The 25,126-nt window shown below is 34.5% G+C and overlaps 1 protein-coding gene across 7 annotated transcripts in view; it reads right to left on the bottom strand.

Moving 5' to 3' along the window:
• LRBA (LPS responsive beige-like anchor protein) overlaps positions 1-25,126 on the bottom strand; it is a 759,801-nt gene that overhangs the window by 429,366 nt on the left and 305,309 nt on the right. For all 7 annotated transcript variants that reach the window (XM_045989499.1, XM_045989508.1, XM_045989525.1 and 4 more), the window contains exon 36: positions 4,955-5,063. In XM_045989499.1, the coding sequence (XP_045845455.1) occupies positions 4,955-5,063 (109 nt within the window). The remainder of the gene's footprint in view (positions 1-4,954; positions 5,064-25,126) is intronic.

The raw sequence follows: 25,126 nt of genomic DNA, 5'->3' as shown, positions 1-25,126 counted from the left end.
AACAAAAATGTAACTTAAATACCAAAAAAAAAAAAGTTAAAATAATTTAATAAAATAAAGAGAAAAGTTAAAGACCTAAATAAAGAACAAAACATAATCATTAAGGGAAAAAAAAAAAAACCACTCTCTCCCTATCATGGTTGCCCACTTGTGTGGTAGAATAAAACAGAGAGGGAGTACCTGGGTGGCTCAGTGGGTTAAAGCCTCTGCCTTGGGCTCAGGTCATGATTCCCAGGGTCCTGGGATCCAGCCTCGCAGTGGGCTCTATGCTCAGCAGGGAGCCTGCTTCCCCCTCTCTCTCTGCCTGACCTCTCTGCCTACTTATGATCTCTGTCAAATAAATAAACAAAATCTTTAAAAAAACAAAAGAATAAAACAGAGAGAAGTATTAGCCAGTCTTTATATTGTTGCAAGGATGAATTTTATTTTATTATTGAGCACATCATGGATCTATAAAAAAACTTTGAAATTGGAAGTTATTTTGTCTGAAGATGTGGACAATGCTGAACATCTTTTGCTTATTCCTTTGTTCTTTTCTTTCTATTCTTAAGAGTGTTTTCATTTTGGGGGCACTTGGGTAGCTCAGATGGTTAAGAGTCTGCCTTCAGCTCAGGTCATGATCTCAGGGGCCTGGGATGGACCCGGCATCAGCCTCCCTGTTCAGCGGGGAGCCTGCTTCTCCCTCTCTCTCTGCCATTCCCTCTGGCTCTTTCTGTCAAATCAATAAATGAAATCTTAAAAAAAAAATCATTAGAGACTAATAAATTACAAACATCGGGCATTACAAACAAAATGAAACACTAAAATTTTCACTGCTGATTGCTAGAGATCAAAGAAGGTACAACAAGAAATAACTGATAGATATGAAAGACAAAAAGATATATCTGACATAGAGTGTATTGTTAACTAAAGAAGAAGAAAATAAAATTGAAAAAATATTTCAGGGATGCACTGGCTCAGTTGTTAAGTGTCTGCCTTCTGCTCAGGTCATGATCTCAGGGTCCTGGGATCAAGCCCCGCACCAGATGCCCTGTTCAGTGGGGAGTTCACTTCTCCCTCTATCTCTGTCCCTTCCCCTGACTTATGTTATCTCTTGCTAGCTCTACTCTCTTTCAAATAAATAAATTTTTAAAAACCTTAAAAAATATTTCAAAATTTAATTTCAAGAGCTGAAAGAAAAATGTGAATTTGCAGATAATAACAAAAGACCATGTTCCAGGAAAATTTGATAAATGATGTTCAATACTGAGCCATACTGCCATTACGGAGATGAACTTCATGGGCAAATAAAGAAATCTCAGACAGAATAGAAGCAAATAATCGATTGAGGGCTAATATCAGGCTGGCGTCAAATTTCTCTGAAAGGACATTTAAAACCAGAAGACAAAGAAGGAACGTCTACAAATTTCTAAAGGATTGCAAGTGTTAGCCAAGAACAGTAAACTCATCAGGATGTCATTCAAATATAAAGACAGAAGGCAAATGTTCTTAAACATGAAAAAATGTTCAGTGTACAGCACACATGAACCCTTGTGGGGGAAAAAATGATGAAACCTAGCCAAATATGAATTGAGTCTAAAGAAGGAGCCTAGGGGCCCCTCGGTGGCTCAGTCTGTTAAGCGTCTGCCTTCAGTTCAGGTCAAGATCACAGGATCCTGGAATCCGGCCCTCCATCAGGTGCTCTGCTCAGCAGGAGCCTGCTTCTCCCTCTGCCTGCCACTGCCCCTGTATTGTTTGCACTCTTTCTCTCTCTCTCTCTCTCTCTCTCTCTCTCTCTGTGTCAAATAAATAAATCTGTAAAAGTAAATAAATTAAAAAATAAAGAAGCCTAGATTTAATAAACTATGACTAATAAAAGGGGGTACTGAATCCATTTAAATATTTTCAATCACTCAAGTACTATCAGAATTGTGACTGCAGGGGCGCCTGGATGCCTCACTGGGTTAAAGCCTCTGCATTCGGCTCAAGTCATGATCCCAGGGTCCTGGAATCGAGCCCCTCATCAGCATCAGTCTCTCTGCTCAGCAGGGAGCCTGCTTCCCTTCCTCTCTCTCTGGCTGCCTCCCTGCCTACCTGTGATCTTTGTCTGTCAAATAAATAAATAAAATCTTTTTAAAAAAAATTCTCTGAGTATATCTCTTTGGGTTATTTTTTGCTCATCATTTCATAAAAATTATTAATATAATGAACATGTTAATTTAATAGCCTTTCCACATTCCATTATATCTTTACATGTTGTTGATATCTTTCCTCGGGTTAATGTTACATATAGTAAGAGCTGTTTACTTTTACAGTTTCTAAGTGCTTGTCTTGGTTAGAAATCTCCCTCATATGCCTTAGTTCCACTTTTATAGCTTTCCAAATATTTTTCTGACATATATACTGTGTCATCTTTCATGCCTTTTTCCTTATTCCATAGGGAAGATTTTTTTTTTGTATATGCTATCTTTTATAGCATTAATTAGGACTGAATATCTAGAATGGCAAGTACATCTTCAATATTCTCTTTTCATAAATGTCACGGCTGTATAAAAGCATTTATTTTCCCATTTTATCTGGATATTTGGATATCTGAATATATAATTTGGAAGTATTTAATATCTGGACATTTTGAAATGGATATTTAAGTGTCAAATTACTCCACTGTTTTTCTAATGAATGGTATAGTAATAGATATTGCACTGAATTTACGTATGTGAGAAAAACTGACATTTTTGTGACATTAAAATTATCTCATTTTGACTATAAAGGACATTATGGAGAAAACATGAATAAGTCTGTAGATTAAATAATAACCACTTATATTGGTTATAACTAACATTAATTTTCTGATTTAATAACTGTGTAGAATATACAGAACTGTGCAGAATTAAAACAGAGAACAGCATAGAAAATTTTAACTGAAGAAATTAAAAATAGAAGATCACTATGACTTCAGCTTGCTCTCAAATTCAAAAAGAACAAAAAAGAGGGAGAAGAGTAAAGTAATATATGGACATTGGGGAGGGTAAGTGATATGGTGAGTGCTATGAAATGTGTAAGCCTGACGATTCACAGGCCTGTACCCTGGGAGCAAATAATACATTATATGTTAATAAAAATAATTAATAAAAAATTAAAAAATTTTTAAAAGTAAAGTAATAAAACTTTAAGAATCATAGCATCTAGAAGAGGGGTGAACAAGAGTTCTTATACTACTCTTACAACTTTTAAGCGTCAATTTATTTCAAAATAAAATAGTGATTCTGTCTGTTCCCCTCACACATAAACACACACACAGAGCAACATATACAACCCAGCATAGAATGATTTTCCAGTAGCTTATATTTTGTTTTGTATTAAGCTTTTGTAGTTTTGTTCCAAATAGTATCTGTGTATTCTTACAGAATTTGACCCAAAATAGTATTTTGTCTTAACTATAAACAGACTATATTAATGATTTCCATTCTTAGTGATTACTGCTTGCTATTCATCAAACAAATGATACTATTTTTTTGCATATTTCTTTTTTTAAATTGTGCTATGTTAGTCACATAAAATACATCATTAGTTTTTGATGCAGTGTTCCATGATTCATTGTTTATGTACAACACCTTATATCCAATAATTTTACCAAAGTCCTTATTAATTCTGGTAGAAAAATGTTCAAGAATCTCTTAATTTTTCCTATAGCATTAGCAATCTGGAATTATTATTATTTCTTCTTTTCTGTCATTTACATTAACTATATCTTACATTTACAAAAACATCAGAAAATGTTATATAACAGTGATAGCGGGGATCACTTTTCTTTTTCTGATTTTAATAAAAATGGCTTTCGTTATTGAAAATGATGTTTAATAAGTCTTTATCATATTCAAATTGTTATATACAGTAGGGCTGCCTGCTAAAATTTATCATATGCTTCTTTCTATATTTATTGATACCTTCACATGATTTTTCTATTTTTAATTTGTTGATAATAATTTATTTTATAGGTAAATATCTTAACATTAAACCATCTGTGGATTCCATGAGTACATTCTAAGTGGACACACTATAAAATTCTTTCATTGTGTTGTTAAATTGTTGGTTCAAGTTTTAAGTTAGAATTTTGCATCCAGATTCTTAAATGAAATTGGTCCTCTAGAGTTTCATGTTGTGACAGTTGTATAAAATGTCCTAGGAGCGCATCTTTTTTAAGGTACCGGAGAGTATCAGCAACATTTGAATTATCTGTTTTTAACATTTTCTAAAGAACCCAGAAGGTCCTTTTTAATTTTTTCTTTTCTAATTCTTAGAAAATGTTCTTGTCAAATTTTCTACTTCACTTTAGGTGTGAATTTTGGTAATTTATATACCCATCGCACCATTAATTTCCTCTGTGATTTCACGTTCGTTACACATGTTCATGCACAACTGCCAAGATAAGCAGTGGTCCCATTATGGGTCTGTCACTTGTTCCCCCTGTGAGGACTCAAAAAGAAAGCTGTATTCTCCCTCATTTCCTCAGCTACAAATATTAGCATGGTCTCAAACCTCAAAGGTAAAGAAACTTCATGCCTCTGAGTTTCAGCTTCTCCCTAGAACCTGGAAGATATTTTCTCTACTAAAGCAATTTTCATTTCTGCTTGGTTGTCACTTCTGGTTAACTAGCTCTGCCTTGCCCAGGGAGGGCAGAAGTTCTTCACTAACTCACATTAAAGGAAAACTACCAGAGCCAAACCCACTTACATGGTTAAGATCAGGTCAACCAAACACAGAAGCTGCCATGAGCAACTTGTAGATAAAAAGGAGTTGAGAATAGAGGGCTACAGAAACCTGTACTATCTTCCCAGAATCTCCCATGACTCCCAAAAATTAGTATTTAATTTTTTGATGATATATGGTTGCTTAGACCATTTTATCCATGCAGTTTCCCACAATTACCATTAAAAATGGCAACTTCCTCACACCAACCATATGTTTAACCTACCTCAAATTCTGCATGTCTGTGAATATCCTCTGCACGTTGCCTGCTCAGGATAAATTCAGCTTCATTTGCTACTCTTACTAGATGATCCTTCATTGTTTGGCTAAGCAACCTACAAAGAGATGAATACTGTCAAATAAATAAATGTATACACACACAACATATATGATTAATCAATGCTCAACGTCAATGTATCTTGTTATTTGGGGAAGGAAAGGATGTTTACTCTCCTGTCACCATACCCAATGAAATACCATTATTTCACACTAAATAACTAAAGAATATAATAGCAAAAAGTTATCCTTCTGGCAATAGTAGATTAGCTTTCATCCAACTAGCTATCTGAAAAAACTAAAAGTGCTGGATTAAATTTGTGTTTTAATATTTTTTTAAGGAACTGGAGAGTTTACAAGGCAGCCACGATTTAAGGAGCCAAGATCCTAGAGAAGAAAGCACACAGATGACATTCAGCATGACTTTTTTATTGAAACATTTACTTTTCAGATGTGGAAATAGAGAAGCAAAACAGAGTTAGTCTTACAGAGCTAGGAGACAAAAATTGAATGTGATAAGCTGTCAAGGTATACAGAACCTAGTAGATTATCCAGGCTTACAGAAGGAACCCAAGTATACCCTAGGAAACCAGTCCCCATAGACACTTAAAACAGACACTCAAACAACATTATAGTGATCTGTACTTAGATTATGAGGGAGCCAAAAAGCTAAACAAAAATTTCAAAATCTCACAAAGTAAAGAGAAAAGAAATAGATATACCAACACAGGAGAAAAGCAAACTCTTATAAAGATAAAAACTCCAGCCTTGAATCATCTCAGTCCTAAATTAAAATAATCAACACCCAGACTAACTGGTCATCAGAAATCAAAAGGAAATCCCTAGAGGAAGATATCATCACCTATAGACTTACATTTACTCCTGTAATTATAAATATAATTTCCAACAGTCAATCACCAATTAACAGGAATAAAAAGAGACAATAAAGGAATGAAAATCAAACAGAAGACAACTCAAGACAATCAAGACAGTAAAGTTTCATACCTGAATATTGAAAAAAATGTAGTTACTGGTTCATGACAATAGGTTCTAAGAAAAAGAATTCCAGTAGAGATTGGAAACTGTTAAAGTACTGAACAAAACAAAAATGAAATTAAGAATGGATTTACCAGCTTATTAAACTCAAATAAAGAAGTACTTTACTGAAGAATAAATCAATAACAGCTAAACAGAACCACAGGGTAAGAAAAATGATGAAAACCTGACCCAAAAAAACCCAGATATATGGAACATGGTAAAAAGGTCTAACATGAGTATATCTGGAGTAAGGAAAAAAGACAAATAATTCAAAAGGAACAGCATTTGAAGAGATAATGGGAAATATTTTTTTGAAAATTTGGGGGGAAAGCCAGTGAGCCATATGCTGAAGTGCTACAAAGGCCAAAGGAGGATCAAAGAATAGCATACATAGTCTTGTCATAATAAAACTGTCAAAGGAAAATAATCATAAAAGCCAGAGGGACGGAGTAAGTGGAAGAGGTAAGGGTACCTATATGCCTTCAAAAGAGCAACAATAAGATTGAGGAAGCCAAAAAATAAATAAATAAATAAATAAATAAATAAAATGAAAAGATTGAGGAAGCCAGGTAAGAATGCAATGATCTCTATCAAGTGCTAAACAAAAATAGCAGCTAAGAATTCTATACCCCAAAATATCTTTTTAAAAATAAAAGTGAAAGCATCCAAAACATACCACTGTGAAGAGTCTTTTTTCGGGACTCCCATTATCTGCCTAGAAGCACAGTCTCCCGAAAGAATTCATCTGTCACAAGTCCTCTCCACTGAAGTTTCACAACCAAGAAAGAAATATGCCTATTACCTAGAGCTTAGAAGTCAGCACCTGGAGAAAAAACTGCCGAAAGGCACACTGTCTCAAAACTATCTTATCTCGCATCTATTCTCCTAAGCGTCCATTTATCTTTCCTTAAAGTCATTTGTTTTTCCCTAAATGCCCTTCTCTCTTCACCCTCACTTATTAAGATGGTATAAAGCCTCAAAATTTAAGGTCTTTCTTGAGTCACATTTTTCTATGACTTCTCTTAATATTCATGAATTTAAAAAAAAAATCTTTTCTCTTGGCAATTTTGTCAGGATGATTCACAGGCCCCCAAATAAGAACCTAAGAGGATAGAGGAAAAATTTTCCTCTCTGGTAAAAGCAAAATAAGCACATTCAATGAGAAACAAAACAGAGAAATTGTCAATAGACAACCCACATTAAAGGGAGTTTTTCAGACAAGGAAAATAATATCAGATTGATTTAACACAAGGGAGGTAGAAAACAAAAGAAAAGTCAACATGGGTAAATCTAAAAGAATAATGAATGTAACAATTATAATAATGACTTCTAAAATTCAAAAATATCATAATGTTAAAGTATACAATAGCACTCAAAGCAAGAGAAATTAAAAGGAATTAGTGTTGTAATGTTCTTTCATGTCCATGAACTGGTGAAAGAACCAATTTATTTAAGATGTTAACAACTCTAATATTCATGTTTCAATCCCTAGGCAACCACAAAAGACATCTAAAATAACATATGACCAATAAACTAATAGGAAAAAAACTGAATAAGAAAATCATTTAGCTTAAAAGAAAGGGGAAAAAAAAGGAAGAAAGAAACACAAAAAATATGGAGCAAGCAAAAAGGACACAGATAATAAGAAGGTAAGTTTTAGCCTAAATGCATCAGGAAAATATAGAAAGTAAACAGATGTAATGACACAATTATTGTCAGGTACATTTTTTTTTTTAAAGATTTTATTTTTATTTATTTGAGAGAGAGATCACAGGTAGATAGAGAGGCAGGCAGAGAGAGAGAGAGGGAAGCAGGCTCCCCGCCGAGCAGAGAGCCTGATGCGGGACTCGATCCCAGGACCCTGAGATCATGACCTGAGCTGAAGGCAGCAGCTTAAACCACTGAGCCACCCAGGCGCCCCAGGTACATTTTTTTAAAGTATGTGCTGTTTAAACATAATGCAGTTTCAATATAAGGTTGCATAAATGTTGAAAGTCATTTTTCAAAAAGATAAACAATTTAAAAAATAGTGAAAGAAGACTAATGTACCTTTATTGATGTAAGAAAAAGTTGGCTTTAAGAACCAAAATTAGAGATCACTAGGTTGAAGTGATTTAGATCACCACAAGTGATATATAAAATACAGAAAAATCTACTACACTCTACTTAATAGTTAATCAAAAAGTGGAAATAATTTTAAGTACTACTTCGAAAAGCATTAAAAATCATCAAAATATGGAGGAACTAACCAAAGGTCTAGAATTCTATATATATACAAAAAGAATTAAAGAAGGACCATACCTTATTCATGAAAATGAAAGTCTCAATATTGTTAAGGTATCAATTCTCCACAAAGTGAGGTACAGCTATAATAAATCCCATTCTAGCAGGTCCCTCTATGGAATTTGAGAAGTTGTTTCTAACAGTTATATGAAAATATAAAGAACAAAGAAAAGCTGAGACATTCTTAAAGAGGAGGAAGAAAGAGGAGGGATAACAATAATCATAGTATTAACAGAGGACTAATACCACCAAATATTAGGACTCTTTAGAATGATATATTAATCAAGACAGTGTAGTCCTGGGAAAACACAGATGAACAGACCAGTGAATCAGAAGAGAACATCCAGAAACAGACTCACACATATATGCTCACGAGATTTAAGATAAAGGCACTTTTGCATTAAGGAGGAAGAAGATGGGATTTTTTCAAAAACAAAATTAACCTTGACTTCTATTTCAACCTGAAACAAACAAATCAATTCCAAATGGTTCACAGACAAGACCTAAACATTCCTAGAAGCTTTCATAAGATCACATAGTATCTTTAATGACAACGATTTCTTGGGGAAAAAAAAAAAACCCACAAAATACAACATAAAGAAAAAAATGCTGATAAACTGGACTTCTTTAAAATTAAAGATCTGTGCTTATGAAAGCCACCATTAAGAGAATTAAAAGACAAACTTTCGAAAGGGAGAATACATTTGGAACACCTATAGTTAACAAGGAACTTACTATCCTAAATATATAAGAAATTCTTACAAATAAAAGACAATTAGTGCTCGCTTTGGCAGCACATATACAAATAAAAGACAATAATAATTTTTTTTAAAAATGAGCAAAGTACACAAATAAGCACTTCACAAAAGATTTCCAAAAGGCAAATAAATCCATGAAAAGGTGCTCAAGAGTACTAGTCACAAGGGAAATACAAATAAAACCATAAGCTATAGTACATCCCATCAGAATTACTATATTAAAAAAAAAAAAGGTACTGTCAAATTCCAGATATAAATAAACAGGGACTCTCATAATCACAAAATATATGAAAAAAAAGGTTTATAGCAACTTTACTTATAATAGCCAGGACTAGGAACTACTGAAATGCCTACTAAGAGTTAAAAAAAAAAAAAAAAACAGAATATTCAAATAATAAAACACTAAGCAGTAACAAAAGAACCAACTAATATCATACAAAACAAAATTAATTTCAATAACAATGTTGGGCAAAAGTACAAAAGAATATATACTATAGGAATCATCTTGTATAAAAAGATTTTTTAAAGTCATCTACAGGGCACCTGGGTGGCTCAGTTGGGTAAGCAACTGCCTTTTGCTAAGGTTATGATCCTGGAGTCCCAAGACTGAGTCCCACATTGCGCTCCCTGCTCAACAGGGAGTCTGTTCCTTCCTCTGGCCCTCCCGCTTCTCATGCATGCTCACTCTTTCTCAATCTCTCTCTCAAATAAATAAATAAAATCTTAAAAATAAATAAGTAAACTCATCTATAGTACTAGGCAAGAGTTTAAGAGATGGTTTACCTTTGATGCTACTTAAGACCTTACATGTAATGACTCATATGGACCTTTAGAAATGATAACAAAGTTCTAAACTTCCCAGAAAAATACCCTGGATATAAGAACATTTTGATGAGTATTTCCACAATACCATTTACCTATGACGAATACTAACAAAATGATTCATTTCATATAAATTCAATCTTTCTGGAACGAGTTTACTATGAATAGATCTTCTAAACTTCTTTCTTTAAAAGGAATTAGAAAAAAAGCCTGGGCAGGATTAGGATTATTGTTTTAATTTAATATCCTAGGTGACTAAACTGCAACTAGACAATGCCTACCTTCACAAGTTAGACCCAACAACAGTTATCAACAATGGCATGTCTATAAACAGATAACAGAAATCCATTGTCGTATCATGGGGTACCTGTCTTTGTAGCAATATTTTAATCAAAATGTCAATAAAATATGCATAGACTTTTTTTAAAAGAATATTTTATTTATTTGACAGAGAGAAAGCACAACTAGGCAGAGAGGCAGGCAGAGAGAGAGGAGGAAGCAGGCTCCCCACAGAGCAGAGAGCCCGATGTGGGGCTCGATCCCAGGACCCCAGGATTATGACCTGAGCCGAAGGCAGAGGCTTTAACCCACTGAGCCACCCAGGCGCCCCAATGCATAGACTTTGATACAATGCAATCATTACACTACTCCTAGTTACCATATGAACATGTTCCCACAAGTACAGAAATATATGTGTGTGTACAAGGAATTTCACTAAAATACTGTTTATAAAAGTGAAAAACTAAAAGAACCAAAATATGCAAACCTATAATGAGACAGATTCTTCTGAGTTGACAACAAAAGGATTACAATAATATGTTGTTAAGTGAGAACAGAAAACTAAAATATTATGTACGATGGGAAATTGAAAAAAAAATATGAAAGAAAAATACACCAAATTTGCCATTTACCTAGAATGAGGTCAGCAAAATAGGGTCGTAGGTCAAATCTGGTCTGCCAGTGGTTTTTTTTTTTAATTGGAACAAAGACATGCCCATTTGTTTATTATCTATAGTGGTCCTAACATCATAACTCTGCAACAAGTTGAGCAGCAGTGACACAGACTCTATGTCCCACAAAGTTTAAAATATTTACTACATGGCCCTTCACAAAAAAGTATGCCAGTCCTACTCTAAAATGTAGGGCTTTATGCTCTCCTCTTTGTATTTCTCTATTCTTTGAAGTTTTAAGATATGGAATAACTAAAAGAAAGAAAAACAGAAGATATTTATAGAAAATAGAAAAGCTTTCTGCTCTTCTACCACTTTTTCCATATCTCTATTTGGTTGTTGCTTTGTTTTGTGGAGAAAGAAGAGGGAGAGCACATGTTCGTAGTGGGGGGAGAGGCAGGAGGCGAGGGAGAGAGAGAATCTTAAGTAGACTTCATGTCTAGCATGGAGCCTGACTCACGGCTTGATCTCAGGACCCTAAGATCATGACCTAAGCCAAAACCAAGAACTGAGCCACCAGGGTAACCCTCCATATCTCTATTAAGTTCATATACACTCTTTATAGTGTGATTCCAAATCTGTCAGACCCTCTCCATTATCCTGAAACTATAACCCAGCCACTTTAGAAGTTAACGCAATGTCTTGTGATTTTGGGGTAAACTCATTACGGTATTTTTCAAATGCTATTAAACAGTACACATTCATACATTACAGATAAAAAACAATCCCTAGTGCAAGTTTAAAATCAGCTAATGAATAACTTCCTATGACTCTACAGATAGAGAAAGCAAGGGCTTTCATGAGTATAAACGTGAAATACTGGTTTGTGCTTCTTAGTTTCTCTCCAGAGACCAAAAACCACATTGTGAATTAACATCAATATATTGCCTCATAGCACTCAAACATTAATTGAATTGATTAGTCAAAGATACACCATCCTCCCAGTCCCTAACCAAGCAACCTCAAAGTTACTCTCTTCTCCTCCCTCTTCCCTACCACCTTCCTACAGGCCCCTAATCAATCATCAAACATTGTCAGTACTTCTCTGTAGTATTTCCAGGTTTAATTTATGCTCTGTATTTCACAGCTAATGTTCTAAAAATCAAGCTTTAATCATTTCATCTATACTATAACTGAGTATGTCTTCTGATCTTTTAACATGTTTGTACATAATTCCCTGTCTTTTGAATCACTATCAAATATCTATGCAACATCTATTATGCTATAAAGACTGGCTAAGCACTGGAGACAAGTTTTTCTTATATTTTAGTTGGGGAGAAGAGAATACGCTTGAGTTTCCTTCCAGCTTTAAACTCTAATATAAATGCTGTGATAAACAAACTCTAAGGTAACCTCCAATGAGTCAAGGTCTTCTGAATTTAATCTGGGAAAATCTGGGACTTGCTTCTAGGAAACAGAATATAGCAAAGATGATGGGATAGTCATTCCTTAAAGAGGTTTCATTAAGGCTCTGCTTTAGCAGACAAGAGAAATTCTCCAGCCATCCTTGAAAAAGAAAGCTACCATGCTGTGAGAGGACCATTTGACAAAGTGCTAAAGGCAGCCTTTAGGAGCTGAGATTGATGCTGGTAACAGCAAGCAAGAAAACGGGTACCTCACTCAGTCTTACAACTGAAAGAAACTAAATTATGCCAACAACAATGTGAGCTCAGAAGAGGAATCCAAGTTCCAGAGAGGAACACAGCTTGGACAAACACCTTTACAAATGTGGAGAATTTTAAGTAGAGTATCCAGTTGAGCTATACCCAAACATCTGACCCCGAAAAATTATAAGATAGGAAATACATGTTGTTTTTAAACTTCAGGGTGCCTGGATGGTGCAGTCAGTTAAGTGTCTCACTCTTGGTTCTGGCTCAGGCTGTGATCTCTGGGTCATGATCTTATGGATGAGATGAAGCCCTATGCTTAGTAAGGAGTCCATCTGAGTTTCTTTCTCCCTCTCCCTCTGACCCTCCCCTACCCCACCCCACACCACTGCACTCTCTCTCTCTCAAATATTTACAAATAAATAAATAATAAACCACAGTGTTTATGGTAATTTGTTAGTCAACAAGAGATAATTAAATACTTACTACATAGGTACATATAGGTATCATAGTGCAGTAGAAGCAAAGATGATTATGTACTCCTCAAAAATTTTTTTAAAAAATTAAAAAAAACCAAACCAAAACAAAAAAAACACCGAAAGGGGCACCTGGGTGCCTCAGTTGGTTTAGTGTCTGTCTTTGGCTCAGGTTGTGATCCTAGGATCCTGGGTTCCAGCCCTGCATCGGGCTCCCTGCTCAGCAGGACCCTGCTTCTCCCTCTGCCCACAGCCACCCTGCTCGTGTTCTCTCTCACTCGCTGTCTCTCAAACAAATAAATAATACCTTAAAAAAAAAAAAAAAGGCTGTTTCTCTCTGTAACATCCTCCTCAGGCACTCAACATCATGGCTGCAATTATTACAATAGCCACCAATCAAACTTCTTTCCATTAGTTTTATTATTCTAGCCAATGCTTCACCAAAGTTATTTTTCCAAAATGAAAACCTGATCATCACGGTATACTTTTTAAAGTTTTAACTACTTTCCCACGATCTACAAGAAAAAGCTAGCATCTTTGCATGGTTTACAAACCAAGTTCCCTTCTGCTATTCTTTTATACTCCAAGACTGCTTTCTCAAACACTACACCCTATATTTTACACCTCTTTGCATCTGTTCCTACTATTCTCTCAGCCAGGAATGACCTCATGTCTTATTCCACCTTGCCTATCTTACTAATCCCTCAAAGCAAAATTCAAAAGTCAACTACATAAAACCTTTCCTGATCCTACATCTGTTTTCCCTCCACAGAACTAATCCTCTACCAAGGAGTGCATGTCTCTTTTGTGGAACTTCCTACCTCGTATCATTCTGTATAAAACCATCTCAATTATCTTACATTCCAGATTGCACCAACCCTATGTAATTTATCCTTGTATCCCCAGGCATAGATGGTGTTCAGCAGTGCTTGTTGGGAAAATAAATTCTTTGCATACTCACTGATGCCAGGCAATCGTAGGCTATTAAATGTGAGGAATACAAAGATGCATAAAACTGTCCACAAGGCGTTTACCATCTCACTAGGAAGGTAGGACTACATGTATATAGTAAGGTAACTGTGATAAGTACCTTAAGGTTCTTAAAACATTTTCTTCTAGCCTCTTCAACACAATTTAGCAGTTTCCTGGTTTTCCCCTTACTTACTAGCTGCTTATTCACTTTCTCCTTTCCTGTCTCCTCTGTACTACCTCTATATTTTGTTGTGTCCCAGAGTGCAGTTCTGTGCTCTTTCCTCTATCCAAATTATCTCATCCATCCTGTGCCCCTTAAATCTCACCTACATGCTGATTCATGTATCTCTAACCCTGTATCTCTTGGTTCCCTGTATTTTCAACTCATACTACCAACTGTCCAACTGAAATATTCACATGAATACCCAATGGGCATTTCAAATTTAACATTTCCAAAATGGAACTCTTGATTCTATCTACCCATCTTCAATAAAACCTCTTTCTCTATCTCTACCTCTCTTTTTTTTTCTTTTTTTTTGCTTCAATAAATAGCAACTAAATCCACTTATGTAAGCCCTAGGATTAAACAATTAATGTTAGCAAGGATATGGAGAAACTGAAACTCTTACACACTGGTGGTGGGAATGTGAAATTGTGCCCCCACTAAGGTAAGCAGCATGGCAATTCCTCAAAAAAAATTAAAATGATCACATATGGATCATATGATCCAGCAATTCCACTTCTGCGTTTATAGTCAAAAGAATTAAAAGCAGAGATTAGCAGCATTACTCACAAAATCCAAAAGGTAGAAGCAACCCAGTGTCCACCAATGTGGGAATGAATAATAAAATGTGGCATATGAATACAATGAAATAAAAGGAAATTCTGACATGTGCTACAACATGGATGAATCTTGAAGACATTATGCTAAGTAAATAAAGCCAGACACCAAGAATAAATGCTGTTATGATTTCACTTATACAAGGTACCTAGAGTAGTCAAATTCATGGAGACTGAAAGTGCAGTGGTGTTTGCCAGGGGTTGATGGGGAGGGAGGAATGGGAAGTTATTTAATGGGTGTAGAGTTTCAGTTCTGCAAGATAAAATGAATTCTGGAGATGGATGGTAGAGACAGTCACAGAACGATGTGAATATACTTAATGCTACTGTATTGTACACTTTAAGATGGTTAAGGTGGTAAAATCTATGCTAAAAATTAATTAAAATTAGAAAACACTTAAGTTAAATGTCACCATCAAAAAACAAAACCAAAAACTCATATCATGCCACTCCTCTCCTTAATACTATTCAATGTATTCTTACTGAACAAGATTAAATCCAAATTTCTTAGCCCAACTTACAGGGCGCTAATGTGATCTGAAACCTCAATACCTCTAGTATTTCTAAATCCCTCTCCCATACAAATTTTTTTCCAGCCACTCCAGCTTTTTATTTCAATAATAAACAAACATCATTCCCTACTCAAGGTCTTTGTTTTTGCTATTTCCTCACCTTAAAATGTTGTGACCTAGATCTCAAAATGACTGGCTACTTTTCTTCATTCAAATCAAGTGTCACTCCTCAAATCTTCTCTAAACACTCAATATTTTGGCCTCCCTATAAACTTTCCCCTCTACACTCTCATAATCCTGCTTTGTTTTCCTCTAAGCATTTATTACTATCTGAATTATTTGTTCACTAACATGTTTATTATTTATCCTCTCCTCCATGACAGTAGAATCTTATTCACAGCTTTATCCTCAGACTCCACAAGAGTATCTGGCACGTAGGATACAATCAATAAATAGGTACTAAACAAATGGTAGAAACTGAGTGCCAAAACTACCCCCAAAACTATTATTTTGTTCTTTCTATACATCCAAAATTTCAATTTCTGTAAGATCCAATTCAGTCCGCTTTCCCTCTAAGTAATATTCTGCAATTCTCTTCTACAAAGACTTTTATTTTTGTAAATCTTATACCTAATGTTTATTTTACATATATGTATATATAGTATACGCTTGTTTATCCAGTATCAGGAAAATTCTATTTGATTGCTGTTCCTTTATTTTCACTATCAGATGACAGCTGATTGAGAGCACATCATTTAATTATTCTTTTTTAATCAACCTTAGCACCTAAGAGGTACTATTTAGCTGTACACAGTCATTATTTGATAAATGGATAGTTTGTGGCAATGCTTTAAAGTAAATACTCTCAAGTATCTAAATTTATCTAAGTAATTAAAAGCAAAACTCTAGAGCTTTTAGGTTGACATAAATATATCAGAATTTTAAGTTTGCAACATTTTCATCACATCATACAGAATATTACTGTCTAACCTTAATATTATGAAATTTGACTAGGCTATGCATAAGGTATTTAATATTATGTTCACATAAGAAAGGAAGAACTTTTTTCCTCCATAATTACAAAATGCTTTTAAATTACACACCTCCCATTTAGTTACACAAATATGACTTTTCCTCTCATTATGGAAAAAATAAAAATTACTTCAAAAATTAAAGTAAGATATCTAAATGAATAGGGGTTTTCTTTTTGCTTTTCTAAGAGACCAATTCTTTTCCCATCTGTATGCATATTTTCCTAAATATACAAATTATATAGCATTTAGTAACTGTAATTTTAGCTAATAGTTGTACAAACTATTATTTCCAATAAAGATTAGAGACAGAATTTTAATTATAATCAGTCTCAAAACATTAGGTCCACTGTATAGTAGATTAGATCTCTAAACACAGAGCATAAAATGATACACATATTTTAATGTTAAGAAGAAAAACTATGTATAATTTATATCTACAGTGCAAGGAGAAAAAAATGCTTGTGTCAGCCTTAGGAAACAAACAGCCCTATCAAGTGACCAACTAGAAAAGATTCACGCTAGAGGCTCAATAAATAACAGTAATGATGACAACCCTCTCCCATAACTACATTACAGCCCATTGTCCACATCTGATTATACTAGTCTAGACCTTGGGTAAGCACATACACACATTTTCGCCAAGAGTTTTCCAATATTACTGCTCTGTTTCTTGAGCTTTCTGTGACCCCCATTAGCAGAAACTGTCAGATTTTCTGTACTAAACATCTTCAGCATTGATAGGAATGTTACCACTTTTCCGCACCCTAACAACTGCGGTATGGAAGCAATGCTCCTGAACTGGCAATTCTTCTAAAATTATTATTTCTTTAGAATTAACTACAGAGAATAGTAACAAACCAATTTCTAAGAGGGAAAAAAAAAATGTTTCCAAAGTCTTCCTGGAATAATATGACAACTATTAAACCTCACTGCTCAGACTGTATCTGCATTTATTAACATAGTCCTCATTCTACATTGCAGAATTATTACCAAACTCTCCATGTAAATGCTTCCTTGCTCACATAAACCCTCACATACATACAGTCATACATGGCATAATTAATAATTCAATATCATAAAGATCTTTAAACTGATATCTCTTTCCTTTCTGAGGTACAGCTTTTTTTTTTTTTAAGATTTTATTTATTTATTTATTTGACTGAGGGCACAAATAGGGGAAGCAGCAGGCGGAGGAAGAGGGAGAAGCAGGCTCCTCTCTAAGTAGGGAATCTGATGTGGGGCTTGATCCCAACCTGAGCTGAGCTGAAGGCAGATACTTAAGGACTGAGCCACCTAGGAGCCCCTGAGGTACAGCTCATAGTAAAAACTTTGAGTAAGAGATGCAAAGGGTTTAACGTAGAATACACAACCCTGAAGCCATAAAAAGAACAAGCTGGTGACTAACAAAACAGTATTTTTAAACAGTTTTCAAAATTCTTTAACTGGCCTCATACATATTTAAAGAAAATCTAGATCTTGTTCAGTTTAGAACCCAGATGGTGCCCACTTCTAAAAGTCAGTATCCTTTTTATTAGGGAAACCACAATGTATCCATACATTTTATTGTTGGAATGGAAATAGCAAATAGTCCATATAAAATTATTTCTTCCTGAAAATGTAAGAGCTCAGTAATTTAATACAAATTTCAAATTTAACATGAATGTCACAATCTGCTATCAACCTATTTTTCCAAATTTACTTTACACACCCCTAGTTGAGCATTTTAAAATAGTAACTCATGACAGTAAAAAGGCTGGAATGGAAGAAGGACCCATGTGCAAGCTGGCATGTTCTAGATAACAGAAATTCTTAGGACTATGAAAGAATTTATTCTCAAGGACACACACACACACACACACACACACACACACACACACAAGATAGTTCAATGCAAAAAAAGCAAAACAATGAGGATAACAGCTCTGACTACTTCCCACTTCAACTCCAGTTTAGGATTTCCCTGTTACAAAATATCATTTTCTTTTTTCCTATACCTGCCTTTGCCTCTTCACTACTAGTAGCAATTGCTTAGCATTTCATAGGAACTTAACCCTTTTAGATTCTTTGATCATCTTATTTAAAACTGCAACATGCCTCTACCCTATACTGTATCTATTCTTTCTCTCCCTGTTCTTACAGCATTTATCACCCTCTGACATCATATAAGCTTTTTAATTTTTTTATTGTCTACCTATGCTAATTAAAATACACTGCATGAGGGCAGGGGTGTCTAGTCTGTCCATTGTCTAATCCCAGAACTCAGAACATAGACCCGCACATAGCTGATGTGCATAAATATTTTCCCAATGAACCAATTTCTATCTTCATTTTGTTATCATTTAACTCTTCTCAATGTTTAGCTTTTTTTTTCTCCCACCCCTGGTCTGTCCCCCTTTTTTTCTATATTCATTCTCATTTAATGCAGTGTTTCCTTTTATACATAAACTGCTGTAGTTTTTTAAAATGCATACGGCTCTAAAACTTCTGCAAACATACCACCCTTGTCTGGAAATTGCATTGCTTTGGTCTTGGTGAGAAAGGTTAAACAGCAAATTCTACCCTGCCCAACACCTAAAGCCCTGAAACCTACTGGAATTTAGCATTTTTAGGGGGTGAAAAGCAGAATTTAAATGCAGCACCATGGCTTAATTTAATCAGAACAAAACAAGCCTGAAAAGTAACCATAGAAAACTGAGATCAAGCTGGAAAATTAAAAATGAAAATAATTTGACCATATTACTATTTTAAGCCAAAACACATGAAGAAAAGGAAAATGCTTCTCATAATTAAGAAAAGAAAATTCTAATCCTCTTTTTTTTTTTAAAGATTTTATTTATTTATTTATTTGACAGAGAGAGAGAGAGATCCCAAGTAGGCAGAGGCAGGCAAAGAGAGGGAGGAAGCAGGCCCCCTGCTGAGCAAAAAGCCTGATGTGGGACTCGATCCCAGGACCCTGAGATCATGACTTGAACTGAAGGCAGAGGCTTAACCCACTGAGCCACCCAGGTGCCCGTCTAATCCTCTTTAATACGCCATTAAATTTTCACAAAATTATAAACATTAAATTGTCTAATCTTTAAGAGGAAAGAATAGCATGTACCTCTTTCTACACAACCCACATTAATGTCTATTATTATTAGATCCAGGGTTAGAGTAAATAGAGATGAAAGTACCTCACAATACATCTTTGAAACAATGACTTCTGAAATAGGATCACTTCCAAACAAATGTTTAAAATATTTAATTGAGTTTTTCTATATATCACCTCACATATATTTTTTAAAAATTTAACCAGAGAGAATATAGCCCTTTAAGAAATACTGCAGAGTTTCCAAGATATAAACTCTAATTTACACTTCACCTTTGGTTATTTCAGAGACTATATCCTAGCCACACTGTTTACTTAAGTGCAACAGATACTTCTGTCTCGTACCAAAATATAACCAGAAGTGGTCAGAATAAAATGCATTTTACCCTCTCTCCTTCCCTATCTTCCTTTTCCCTCCTCACCTTCCCTTTCATTCATTCTTCTTTTCATTTACTCCACAGGCACTGATTAAGAATCTATAATATTTAGAATGAAAGAAAATGCTGGAACTACTAAATGAATGCTCAGAAAGTAGAAGTGCAATCTAAGCAGTTGAATTTTGAAGAGATACACAGGTCTATCAGTACTAGAAACATTATATCTTTTATGAGGGCTATTTACATATCAGGATACAAGCCTGAATTATTGCTGTAATAAGCAGATACTGACTATCCCCAGAGGATAATTATGCAATGTGCCCAACAGAATGTGGGATAATCTACCCTTTATTGTGCTTTTGAAGGATGAAGAAAAGAAGAAAGTCATAGTAGCAGATTTCAGAGAAAAATCAGAAAAGGTTATAGAAGTTCTCAAAGTGTATTTTTAGGAAACTAAACCCTATATTGTGATTATAGGTCATTTAAAAATTACTCATATAGTTAACAAATTATAAAATTCAAGACTAGAATTCATCTTAACAGTTTTTTAACTATAAGAAAATATTAACAATTATTCTACCTTTAAGTCAAGTTCTATACTACTTTTCCTCACTTTTACTAGCAAAAACTTCTAAAATTTGATCAGCCAAAGAAACTGTTATTATATTTTTATATATAACAATTTTATTCATATATAACAATATACATTATTTATATATTTTTTCCTTTAAAATATAAGTAAAGAGAAAAATTAAGAAATTACATAACAAGAAAGGAAAGTTCACAGAATTTCTTTTGCATTTTAAGCTATAAAAATTTTATTCATAGGGAATAAAAAATTTATTTATAGGGAATTGGAACTGATTTTTCAGAACTTCAGAGTATAAGGACAAAAAGGGAACAAACACTGGAAAATACTTTTCCAAAACACTGTTCCTCCTAACACAAGTTAAACAAGAGAAGTTATAAGATTTTTGAAATGCTCAAGAGCAGCTGTCATGACTACAGATGCCTAGAACAACATCAGGAACTTAAAATGCCCTAAAATATATTAGTTGAAGGGATGGCAGGCATTCTGGCAGGAAGAAAGAAAGCTACCTAACAGCTGGATCTATTTCTGCTGGCAAATTTAACAGCCATATTGAGATAGTAAAGTTTTTGTTTTACTAAGATTTTCTTTACTTATTTGACAGAGAGAGAGATCACAAGTAGGCAGGGAGGCAGGCAGAGAGAGAGGGGAAAGCAGGCTCCCTGCTCAGCAGAAAGCAGATGCAAGGTTCGAATCCCAGGACCCTGAGACCATGACCTGAGCTGAAGGCAGAGGCTTATTACCCTACTGAGCCATCCAGGCACCCCAAGACAGATTTTAAGAAGAGATGTCAACAAAACAATTAATAATAATAGGAATAAAAGAAAGGCAAAAATATGAAATACAAATTTCTTTATCTAAATGAGGAATGACTTTCAAGATTCATTGATAAAGAATTTAATTTTAAAATTTAAGCAATAGTTTGGAAGCAGTATAATTAAATGTATTTTTCAATTAAATACATTTTTAAGGTGAAGGAAAAAGCAGTACTATAAAAATCAAGTACACAAATAAATCAACTGAAGCCCAATATACATAATAATGTGACCTACCACACATGAATTTAGTATAACAATGACCCTCAGATTTCATTATGAAGGTCAAAGGCAATGGTGATAAGTGACTTTCCTATTTCCTATTAATATGATGTCACAGCTCCACAAAACATTCTAAAATAATTCTTTAATATTCTTTAAAGAATTTAAAACTGTTTAAAAAAATTTGTACCTTTCAGGAAAAACAGGACTCTTTTAGACCAATTTCTTGCACATAAAAAGTAAATAGGGATGACAGTGATGATAATAATGACATAAAACGTCTATAAGCAAAATTATGATTTAGGAATAACAACATTCTTGTTCAATAAATGTAGAAAATCAATGTTTTTAAACTGAAATCTTGTTTTATATGTATGTGTGTTTTCTTTTATATTGATAAAAAAACTGTCAAGAAAGTATCAATTATGCCAATGATTACTAATTACTTCCTTTCTATAAATTTGTTTAAAATGGATTTCTGCTTACATAAAAAAAATCAATATCTGAACTCAAAACTATCAAAACAATGTATTTACAGAGAAAGTACCCTATCAATTGAATAGGTAAGTTTACAGAAACATTTCTACCAAATAACAATTACTTATGTCTGACCTAAGTAATTGATTTGCTAATGATAACCATCAAGTCCAATAAACCTTATGCTGTAGTGTCAGTCTGTAAAGGTCTTCATGTTATTTCACTAATAAAACATTAATCAAGGACAAAATTTATAGCAGCCACGCTATAAATGAGGTCAAGGTAGGTCAGACTTACATAATAAGGGAAGAAAAAGAAAAGGTCTCTGCAGTGAAAAGAAAAACCCTTATTACTTATTCTTTCTGCCCCTGGGATTAACTCCAGTAGATAAACACTGCAAACTACTTCACAAATATATCCATAGCTATGTACACTCAAGTAACCTCAATGTACTGAATATTTATAAACGCAAAGCTAAACCCATTGATTTAGAAAAATAAATCTCGGAAATGTTTCTTTAAAATATATTCTACCCCCTTGAAACAAATAATACATTATATGTTATTTTAAAAAATAAAATTAAAATAAATAAAACATATTCTACCTTCTAAATGAAGATATAGATGGGATTGGGAGGGAGACAAACCATAAATGACTCTTAATCTCACAAAACAAACTGGGGGTTGCTGGGGGGAGGTGGGATTGGGAGAGGGGGAGGGGGCTATGGACATTGGGGAGGGGAGGCGAACCATAAGAGACTATGGACTCTGAAAAACAACCTGAGGGTTTTGAAGGGTCAGGGGTGGGAGGTTGGGGTAACCTGAGGGTTTTGAAGGGTCAGGGGTGGGAGGTTGGGGGAACAGGTGGTGGGTAATGGGGAGGGCACGTTTTGCATGGAGCACTGGGTGTTGTGCAAAAAGAATGAATACTGTTACGCTGAAAAAATAAATAAAATGGAAAAAAAAATTTCAAACACAAATTTCAAATACTAGTTCCACTATTTCACTAATGAACGTTAGTTTTCTTTCTACCATGATTAATTTCTGACATTCAAAAGGCAAAGGCTAAGTACTTTCTACAGAATTAGCACTGAAGTAAAGAAGACAGTTTCTACTAATAAAAGGAGGCAAACAAATCCAAACAGAGTAAGACAAGCACAGGTAAGAAATCTGAAAATTCTAAAACCTATGATTATAGATGATATAAAAATGAGTAAGCTATTCAATGACTTTATCCAATATGTATCAGCTATTCTGGTAAGGATATCTGAACAACATAAAAGAATTCATTTCTTCATAAAATATAAAAATTTTTAACACAAAATATGTATGATGTTGTATGCATGTATTTTCTTTTCTCTTGGTAAAAATCCTCAAAGAAATATTACTTGACTATTACAAAGATCTCTATAAAATGAATTTACGTATAAAAATGTTAAAAGATATTGTTTATATGAAAAATATCAAAAATTGAAATCAAAACTATAAAAACAATGTACTTACAGAGGTAATATCAGTTAAACATAAATATTTACTAAATTTGTAAGGTACTTCTCTAAGAGCCAGAAATACAACCATAAACAAGAGACAGGAGACTGCTCTCACAGAACATACACTTTATAAAAGGAGACAGATTATGAAAATAAACCTAGGAGACAAATAAAAGATATGGGGAAAGGTTTATAAGAAAGGTAAAAGTAACCTGGATAATAAGTTTCAGAGAAGACTTCTCTGAGGAGGTGATATCTGAACTGGGACTTAAAGGAGAATGAACCAGGGGCACCTAGATGGCTCGGTGGGTTAAGTGTCTGCCTTTAGCTCATGTGCTGATTCTAGGGTCTTGGGATCAAGTCCTGCACTGGGCTCCATGCTCTGCGGGGAGCCTGCTTCTCCCTCTCCCTCCACCTGCCATTCCCCATGCTTGTGTTCTCTCCCAATCTCTCTCTCTCTCAAGTAAGTAAATAAAATCTTTGGGGGGAAAAAAAGGAAAATGAACCAGCCATGAAAAAATTAGGGAGTATATCTTACAGCTATGGTTGAATAAAGGAGGCCAAGAAATCCTATCCCTGAAGACCAAGTAAAGAACTAGAGAGTATCTATCAATTATTTCAGGGCTCTGAAAATTTACCAGAGGAAAACAATAAAATCCACATTAATTTTATTCAAAAAATAGGCTAAATGTTGAGTAAGAATAAATGGAATTTGTAGTGATCTTTTCAGGACTGCGCCAACCAAGCACCACAGATGAAGTAGTTCTACAAGGCTGTGGCTGCTCATAGAAACCAACAACTTCACTGACACAGATCACTAACTTATTTGAAGGGCAGTTCAAAAAAATGCTTGCCAAGCTGAAAATAGGAAAAAAGCCTTTAAATCTCCTAGAATGAGGTTACATTTGCAATTAGGGTGAGGAGGAGACCAGAGAACCAACCAGGGATTGAAGATCATGAAAATATATGTGCTGCCGAAGCGAGCACTGAAGATCATGAAAATAAAACAACGAGGCTATTTATTATATGTATATTAGGGAACTTCATAATAATTTCAAACAATCCATGGCTATCAGGACGCCTATGCACACATACACCGCAGACTTGAAGAAGATCAATGGGAAGTGAAAGCTAGGACAGAGATGAAAACTACCCCAAATTTTAATGTGTTCATCAAACCAAACACATAGCAATACATGGTCAAAGGTTTTAGTAAGCCTTCTCACCAATCATTTACAGAACTCTAATCTGGAGAAACTCTAACCTGACCCCTAAAAAACTAGACTAAAAAATTAAAATACAGATTTTGGAAAAACTAAGCAATAACATTAATAGCACCATAAAACAAGAGAGAAATTCTGCAAATTAAGAAGTAAAAGTTACTCCAAAAGAGTAACTTTTAAAAGCTAGTTCAACATTTTTTCATGTGTCTGATAGCCATTTGTATGTCTTCGTTGGAGAAGTGTCTGTTCATATCTTCTGCCCATTTTTTGATATGATTATCTGTTTTGTGTGTGTTGAGTTTGAGAAGTTCTTTATAGATCCTGGATATCAACCTTTTGTCTCTACTGTCATTTGCAAATATCTTCTCCCATTCCGTGGGTTGCCTCTTTGTTTTGTTGACTGTTGCCTTTGCTGTGCAGAAGCTTTTGATCTTGATGAAGTCCCAAAAGTTCATTTTTGCTTTTGTTTCCTTGGCCTTTGGAGACATATCTTGAAAGAAGTTGCTGTGGCTGATATCGAAGAGGTTACTGCCTATGTTCTCCTCTAGGA

This window comes from Meles meles, chromosome 2 (genome assembly GCF_922984935.1).
Source record: "Meles meles chromosome 2, mMelMel3.1 paternal haplotype, whole genome shotgun sequence".
Classification (NCBI taxonomy): Eukaryota; Metazoa; Chordata; class Mammalia; order Carnivora; family Mustelidae; genus Meles; species Meles meles.
Note: the sequence above shows the minus strand (reverse complement) of the source record. Positions and strands in the feature narration are given on the sequence as shown.